The 9,494-nt window shown below is 37.1% G+C and overlaps 1 protein-coding gene across 1 annotated transcript in view; it reads left to right on the top strand.

Annotated features, from left to right (window-relative positions):
- The window catches only part of PIBF1 (progesterone immunomodulatory binding factor 1), a 219,319-nt gene extending 210,043 nt beyond the window's left edge, over positions 1-9,276 (top strand). Inside the window, exon 18 of the mRNA XM_082859326.1 lies at positions 8,989-9,276. Within this exon, the coding sequence (XP_082715452.1) occupies positions 8,989-9,039 (51 nt within the window). The 3' untranslated portion in view covers positions 9,040-9,276. The remainder of the gene's footprint in view (positions 1-8,988) is intronic.
- Positions 9,277-9,494: the final 218 nt, after the last annotated feature.

Below are 9,494 nucleotides of genomic sequence, written 5' to 3' on the forward strand. Positions count from 1 at the left end.
CTGATATTATCTGCTGTTGGTATTTTTCCCTGATATTCAATTCAATGATAGAGAGATGGATCGATGGATGTGTGTTTATATGTGCACTGAAAATATGAGGAAGACACACAAAGCCCCTGTTAAATGGGCAGTGGGGTGAACGTAGAGCTGTGTTATGTTACAGAGGAGGAAGGGGAGAAATAAAAGCTTGAGACATTTTTCTTTACATATTTGTATAATCATGTGAACGTTTTGCAGTGCTCATGTGATATTTACATAAGAAAACCCCAAAAGGTGTATTTTATAGAAAAGCTCTGACTGTTGAAATCACAGATGTGGGAGAATTGTTTTTCAGGCATTCAATGCACCAACAAAGACTAAATTGAACCACAGAATGTAAGTGCTTTGAGGATAGAAGCTGTGTTCCCATTGCCTTACATAGCACATGATCAAAGCAGGTACTCAATAAATATCTGGTAACACAGCATTAAAAAAAACAACAACAGTTATTTGCCTCCCCAGTTTAGTTATCTTCTTAGCCATTAAAACTCTAAACTGTGTGGGGAACTTTAGTGTTGAACTAAATAAACTCCAGGGAGAGTGAAAGCAGCAACTTCCAAGACCATGGTCTTGGAAGGAAATACAAACTACTTTAAAGGAAATATAAACTGCTATGGAAATTCAAAGAAAGAAGAGATAATGTGATGTTGATGGACTCCAGGAAAAGAAAGTATTTGAGGTTGACCTTGAAGAATGTCTAGGATTTGACAAGGACAATAAGGGTTAAAGAGTGAGAAATTCCAAGGGCAGAGAGTATAATATTCACAAAACATTTTCTAATTTGTGTTCCTTTTTATTATTCAAAACTAGGATGTTTAATAATCTAGACTTTATTCCTCTCTTACTACATTCTTATGCCTGACTTCAGTCATTTCACCACTGAACACTTTTCCTTAGGAGAAAAGGAAAATACAGTGGATAGGATATACCTGGAGTAGTCAGATTCAAAGAGGTGGGAATTAGGATGGTGGTTACCAGGGACCAGGGGGAATGAGGAGTTATTATCTAATGTGTGCAGAGTTTCAGTTATACAAGATGAAAAGACTTCTATGGATGGATGGTGGTGATGGTAGCATAGCAATGTGAACATACCCTATGCCACTGAACTGTACACTTAGAAATGGTTAAGATGGTAAATTTTATGTTATGTGTACTTTACCAAAAAAATTTTTTAATTTAAATTGATAGGTTATAAAAAGCAGTGTTTCTCATTATTCATAAAGAAAAGTTTATAACTTCATTAAAATGGAATTTAGCAGTTATTTGTAATATACTTAATATAATGAATACAACTCATTGGATGTCTTAAGACACAGGGTGCCGCCCTGGGATAGCATTACCACAGAGCATGTCCTAACTCTGTGCCACCCCACATTTTTCACATTATAACACACATAGAAAAGTATAGCATTTGTATGGCACACCGGGTAAATGAACTTTGCTGGTAGATTGAAGGGGCTCCAGCCATGTCTAGGAGCTGAGGGAAGCAATTGCTCTTCATACCTCTAATGCTTTGTCACATTTGTTTTGAAGCTCTGGTCTCACATTCTCTTTTCTTCTTCTTCTTTTTTTTTTTTTGAATATTTATTTATTTATTTGACTGCATCGGGTCTTAGTTGCGACACGCGGGCTCTTCGTTGCAACGCCCGGGCTTCTCTCTAGTTGTGGCGCGCGGGCTCCAGAGCATGCAGGTTTAGTTGCCCCACGGCATGTGGAATCTTAGTTCCCCGACCAGGGATCAAACCCACATCCCCTACATTGGAAGACAGATTCTTAATCACTGGACCACCAAGGAAGTCCCTGGTCTCACTTTTTCATGTTGAATCTAGATTTATCTGACCAGAACATGCTCAGACCTCAAGATAGCTAGCTATGTACATTTACATTTTTAAAAATAATTTTTCAATTTCGAGTCTCAGGAATACTAATTGCAGCTTCTTCCCGGTGTAATATAGCTCTAAGCTAAATTAGAAATAAGGAATTTTTTTGTGAGCGTGGAAGTAGAGCCGTGAGGGCTGAATGATCTGGGGCAGTTTCTCTTTTTGTCACTTTGTTGGTAGGAAAGCTGGGTCAGCTCTCTTAGACACATTTTAGTTGGGCCCTGCCTCTGAGGAATCATAAATATTTATTTCCTCAATTCCTAGCTTATATCGTTTTTTTTAAAAAACAAGTAATTATATCTACTAGACATAGTATTTCTTTTCTTTAGAGAAGTGGCGCTGGTTGAACACTAATAGATTCTTAATTTCTAGCTCTTTTTCTAGATTCCAGGAATAATCCACCAGGCTTATTATGTCTGCATTTATCAGTCAGCATTCTTTCTCAATATGTTATAATCCCCAAGTTATAGATTAATGTTTCAGTTGCCTGCTTATGGATGACACAGAAGTACCCATCTTATCAGTTATTTATCTCCCAAATCACACTGGAACAGTAAATTACTTCTGGTTGCTTTACAGTTAATCCTGTCATTTGTTTTTATCACAGCCCTCTGAGCTCTTTCCTACATCTGGAATACAATTTACTTCAGGGCCTGTTAACACCACTAATTTGTGCTGTTTCTTTATACAATTACAAATATAATTAATCTAAACCAGCACATAAAAATTAAAGCAATGTTCCCAATATAAACGCTCACTTTTAAGTAATTTGTATGTCTAACATCACGTCATATGTGTGTGTGTGTGTGTGTGTGTGTGTGTGTGTGTATGAAAAATATATTATGAAAAGGGTTTCATACCATGGAACCTATGAAAGTCTTAAATTCAAAAAAAAAAAAAACAGAAGTGTGAAATAGTCAGAAAATAGGGCCCTCTTCAGTTAAAATATTAACTCTGTTAATAACTGCATAGACATAGGACTTCCTTGTTGGTCCAGTGGTTAAGACTCCACGCTCCCAATACAGTGGGCATGGGTTTGACCCCCTGGTCGGGGAGCTAAGATCCCACATGCCATACAGCATGGCCAAAAAAAAAAACTAAATAGGCACAACAAAATTTGTTACCCAAAGCACCATCTTATGGGTAGAAAGGGTAAATAACTTTAAGATAGTAACATAAAAGAAACACTACTGTTTAAATAGGTAAAGAAGTGGAATTACCAAAATAAAAAGCAGTTAACTGTTAATCTGAATTTTTGTGCCCACTTTATTTAACAGTCATCTATCAGGAGATGGCAAATTTTTCCTTAAAGGGCAAGACAGTAAATATTCTAGGCTTTATGAGGCACATACCATCTTAATGCATATTTTGTTTGGTTTTACCTTTCTTTAAAAATGTTAAATCCATTCTTAGCAGGCAATCCATACAAAAACAGACCATGGATCATAGTTTGCCATTCTGTGCCCTATCTTAATGCTAGTTGCTCAGTACTAATCAGGAGTTGGTAAAGGCTTAGAAACTTCCAGTGGCTGGAACTTCGGGCCGTCACTAATGGATAGTACCTTACTGACAAAATATCTAGAAATGAAGAATGTATGTCTCACGAGAATCAGAAATCAACTTTCCAGAATCATTATTATCTCCATGAAATTTGTTTGAATTTTGGTAGTGTTTAGACATAGATACTGATGTAGATGAGAAGTTGGCCTATTCTATCCTAATGTACTTGCAGGTAACCTGAGTTTCAGATCGTAATGTGACTGAGAACAGAACTTTACCAATAGAAAGATTGAACATATCTTGAGTTCATACAACAGAATATGCTATTTTCATATCTTATTGCTTATTTTCATTTCCACTCAATAGTTGCAGTGTTACTTAGAATCATAAATACTGCCCACTATGCTTATAAAGGGCAGTGTTACCTGATTAGTTGGAGCCATATTATTACATTACTGTAGTGGCGTTTTCTTTCACATTACATAGGGGCAACTCTTGAATATAGACTCTCATGAGGCTTTATGTCCAGATTTAAATTGAACTGAGAGGCATCTGTAATAGTAAACCCAAACAACATTCATTCATTCATTTAAAAAGGTTATTGGGGGGCTTCCCTGGTGGCACAGTGGTTGAGAGTCTGCCTGCCGATGCAGGGGACGTGGGTTTGTGCCCCCGTCTGGGAAGATCCCACATGCCGCGGAGCGGCTGGGCCCGTGAGCCATGGCCGCTGAGCCTGCGCGTCCGGAGCCTGTGCTCCGCAACGGGAGAGGCCACAGCAGTGAGAGGCCCGCGTAAGTTTATTGGGAGTTCCCTGGCAGTCCAGTGGTTAGGTGTGCTAGGTTCAATCCCTAGTTGGGGAACTAAGATCCTGCAAGCCGCATGGCATGGCCACCAAAAAAACAAAAAAACGAAATGTTTATTGAGCACCTCCTTTGTGCCAAGCACTGTTAGAGGCAATAAAGGCATAAAACTTCCTGCCTCCATGAAACTTACATTCTTTTTTGGAGATTAGACTGTAAAGCAACAAACAAACCAAAAAATAAATTGTAGAGAAAGTGAAAAAATGACAAATGCTATGGAGAAAAAATAAAACAGGGCAGTCGATGGGTGAAGAATAGGGAGGGATGGCCTCTCTGCGAAGACGGCACTTAAATAAAGGCCCAAAAGAAGTAAAACCAAATGCTCAAGGTTTTTGAGCAGCTGAATTTTGCTAGACCTCATCATTATCTTAAAACTAAGGAAATTTTAAATGGCAGTATACCCAGGTAAAAATAGATTCCGATGGAAACTTGCTTTGCTATTAAATATGTAGGAAATGAGGTCCTACTACTCTCTTTGTTTTTTCTATTTTAGAATGTAAAATATCTAATAAAATATGTAACTTTCTTTAACAGCGAAGTCCAGGTAGCTCACATTGGAAACAATACACTTTTTCAGTGTTGCTGCATTTTTTCAAAACATTTTTTTAAAAAGCTCTTGGTATTTTTGTTTGTTTTTTATTGTGATAGAAACATACACAGTTTACCATTTTACCCATTTTTAAGTGTACAGTTTAGTAGTATTAAGTGTATTCATATTGTTGTGAGACAGGTCTTCAGAACTTTTTCATCTTGCAAACTGGAACTCTGTATCCATCGAGCAATGCCTCCCTTCTTCCCCACCCCCACCTCTGTAGCCCCTGGCAACCCACCACTCTACTTTGAATTGCTATGAAATTGACTGTTTTGTATACCTCATAGGTGGCATCATACCATATTTGTCTTTTTGTGACTGGCTTATTTCACTTAGCATAACATCCTCAAGGTTCTTCCACGCTATATCTCAAAGCATTTTGCAGTACCTCTTATGGAATTGTCTTTTGAGTCTGTGGCACATTCTTTTGAAGCTATTCATTTATTCAAGCCTTATTCCATGCCCAGGGCCCCTGCCCTAGAGTGCCTCAGAGTCTGATCATGGAAACCGTGTGTCATATAACATGTGTGATAAATACCAAATAGGAAGCAAGTAAAAAATACTGTGAGGGTCACGTTTGTATTTTCAGACCTGGACAGCAACAGTGAAAGATGAACTAGAGGAATGGAAAGAAAGAGCCAACAGACTTTGATATCAATTCAGACAGAAATTAAGAAGGTAGCAAAGGTGGTGGTGGAGGAGAAAGACGAGGCAGATGGAGGGATAAATTGGAGGGAGTGAGAAACACCTCTATAGGAGAAACAAGGAGGTAGAAACCAACAGGCGATAATGAACATTTTAGGCTTAGTAACTATGCAAAGTTATAAACACTCCTAGGTCTCAAGGGGCAAGGAGAGGAATTAGAGCCTTCGTAGGAAACTTTGGTCTTCCATAGAAGAATTTACTACTACCAAACTATGGCCAGGCAAAGAAGGAGCTGAAGAATAGATATCCCAACTTCTTTCTCCTCTGACCTACAAGCCCACTTTGCAGCTCATTAACTGAACCTAATCAGAAACCATAAGCCACCACTGACAGCATCCTGAGGCAGAGCAGGTCTGAGGGTACCCAGAATATCCATCACCGTTATTTTTTATTCTCCTCATATTATTGTGAAGTACCTGGTCATCAACTTGCCCGAGTTTACAAATAAATGGCTGGAGCCTGTTTTATTCCAGAGCTTGTACTTTAACCCATTATTCTGTACTGTGCTCCAGCTACAAAAAAAAAAAAAAAAAAAATCAACAACAAAAGAAGCATGTCATTGATCACCTACTGCATGCCAGACACTTTTCCTGTGTGCAGAAAATACAACATGAAACAAATGCTATAACTTACTTAAGGATTAGGGTCAGTGTCTAGGAATTACGTTCCACTGCTAGTTCAGTGACTTAAGTAGATTGTTCTGATTCTCAGATAAAAGCCTGAAGATAAGCTTTTCAGGGCTAGTGTGTGGCCCTTGGAAGTCATCAAGGACCTAGGTTTCTTCTGCCTTTCTCTTCAAACCATCCTTGGTGTGTGGCCTCTGTCCTCAGAATCACAATATAGCTGCTGTAGCCTAAGCCATCACATCTGCATTCCAAGCAGGAAGCAAGAGAAATGGGGGGAAATACCATCTCCTATTCTAAAGGCATTTTTCTATAAGTTCTACCCAACATCTTCTATTTGTATTCCATTGGTCAGAATTTAGTCACTCGTCCACACCTAGCAGCAAGGGAGGCTGATAAATGTAGTTTTTCACTGGATGAGCCCATTACTCTCATAATGACATCAGAGTTCTGTTATTGAAAGGGGAAAAATAGATGTAATCTAGGCAACCACCAGGCTCTGTCATAGGGTCTTACTCATTTTTATAGCCGTACAACCTAACACAAAGACCTGGTACATAGTAGGTGTTCAATAAATTACTATAAAACTAATCTCAACAACAAGTAATTTAGTTCATGTAGTAGAGTGTCAAGAGATAGGGTTAGAGAAGTAGGCCTGGACCAGATCCTACAGGGCCCTATCTTCTAAATTAAATGTAGCTTGGACATGGCAATGATAGTGAAGTTCCCCCCAAATAACCTAGGAATAAGGAATATACATTAGACCTATGGGACAAGCTGTGAAACTAATTTTAAATGGCTATGACCAAAAAATTGAAAAGTCAATTTATGAAGTGAGAAAGCAGTTAATCCCTAGGACAGAGGTGCACTCGACTGTGGCAAAGCTACTTCATTAATACATCTAAAGAAAGAAGTTACTGGGAGGAGGGGATGGAGGGCGGATGGTCTGCAATGGACCAGACACAGATTGAAGTAGTCAGGAAGGACAGTCTACCATTAAAATGCTTGTACTGTCCTTTATGAGTCTTAAGATTCCCTTTTAATATCAAAAGTTTTATTTACCTTCTACTATACATACATACATACATACATACATACATAGTAGTAAAAGAACTTTTAGTATCAGTTGATTGAGAAAATGCAGATATACAAATTCTGTGCCTTTTGCTTGATCTGTAGAAGTTGCTTTCATATTTTTTTGTCCACGAGCCACAGTTAAGAAAACCAGTTTACATTATGACCTAGTGAAGATCACAGTTTCTCAAAATGGAACTTACCCCTCCCCTGGCAGATCAGCTAGCATTCTGGTTTGTACTCTGGTTTCTTTTGGATTTGGTTAGGCCCTGTCACCTTTGAATTCTCTTGGAAGACAGCACCTGGCTTTTCCCTATGATTTCCTTATTTTACCCTGGAAGCTTCTTTCACCTTTAATACTAATAACTTTGGACTTTCTATTAAAGAAAAACTACTAAAGTGTTTTAATGCAGATTTGCATTTTAGAAAGATAAGCTTGGAGGGATTGTGGGTGATGAACATAATAGAAGAAGAAGCCAAATCAGAATTAGGAAATTCTTGTGGGAGTGAAGCCCAGAAATGATGAGGGCCCAAGGTAAGCCTTTTGGGGTCAAGACAGAAGCAGAATAAGGAGTTTAAAAGATATTTCTACAAATGTTAGGGACTGTTTAGAATGAACGTAGCAAGTGGAAAAAAAAAAGGAGAACTCTAAGATGAAGAGGAATCAATCATTTCTGGTTTAGATGACTGAACAAAATACGGTACCATTCACCAAGACAGAGAATATGGCGATTGGGGGAGTTCATTTTGACATACTGAATTTTACTTGCCTTTAGGCATCATGTAAAAGTATTTGTATCTCAAGTTAGAGCTATGGTTATACAGATGGGGCTGGAGGAAGGAGGTGGAGGGTCTGCTGGTGTATTTGGTGTATTAGCCCAAGGGCATGGCTAAGGGCAAGAGGAGCTGACCATTGATGTCACTTCTAACATTTTGTGCATCAGCTATGGCATATGAAAAAGATAAAATTGTCATAACTTATCTTACTTATCTATATGCCAATGTATATATATTTAGGAATGTGGTTCTTCATAGTTTTAAGGAGATATAAGTGGGAAAGGAGTAATTGCATGTTTGATTTATTATATTATATAAAATAAGATGTTTTGATTGGCATCAGTATCTTATATAGGGAGTTCTAAGTGCTCTATCACAGACCACCTTCCCTGCTCTTTTGTTACTACTCTGTATAGCCAGGCTCTTTTACATTGAAATGATTGAGCAGTAAACCCAAGAAGTACTCTGGTAAATACTTAGCAATGCAGAATACCCAAAGCACAATGATTTGGATCTAGAAATTCTTTACTAAATATCTATTGAGTGAATGAGTATCTGTATGTAGATAGATAAGACAACCAAAAAGAAGCTGTGCCCTTGATTTTTTTATAATTTTATTTGAAAATAGAATCAATTCATAAAATATTCGCCTCTGTAGAATATATTAAATATCGGATTTAAGCCAGAAAACACAGCTGTGTATTTATTTTAATCGACATACCAGGTGGGAGATTATTTCTGACAAAAGACAAAATCTTTGCCCTTAAGTCTCTTTCTGAATTACAAAAAGCAATTATTTACTATAATTTTACATAAAAATCCCCAATGTATATAGGTACTTAGTTCTTTGAATTGTTTCTCTTCTCCTCCTTATAAGCATTTTACTTAATTTTCTTTTCTTCTTCTTCTTTTTTTTTTTTTTTTCCTTTTTTTTACAGACCAAAAAAGAAGCACCTGAGTGGTCTAAGACACAAAAAATGAAGATGTAGTGTTTTGGACAGATTTGCTCTATCATTATTTACTCCTGAAGGTCTTTTTCTGATGAACAAAATTTATCTTAATCACGTACTTGACATTTTTTAAATAGCTAATTTAAAGTTTATTTTAACTGAATGTTAAATTAACAAATTGTCATAATAATTACATAAAGTGCAAATATTTGGTTTTATCTATTTTGTTACAAAATAAATATTGTATACTCTATTACGATTTAAATATTGGAGCTTTCGTAATTCTTTAAGGCATTTTAAACATGTGGCTTATAAATATTTTGATTAGTTATATTGGTGAGTATTTTTCTAACTATATAAATTTTGAATTTAAATGTCATAACACAAATACCAAGACACCTTACAATTTTTAAATTAATAGTCATCTGTGAAGTCTACTAGAAGGCATTTTATATGCCCAATAATGGTGGTCAGATATCATGTAAGTGGATATG

The sequence above is a fragment of the Leucopleurus acutus genome, assembly GCF_964270905.1.
Source record: "Leucopleurus acutus genome assembly, chromosome: 18".
NCBI classification, from domain to species: Eukaryota; Metazoa; Chordata; class Mammalia; order Artiodactyla; family Delphinidae; genus Leucopleurus; species Leucopleurus acutus.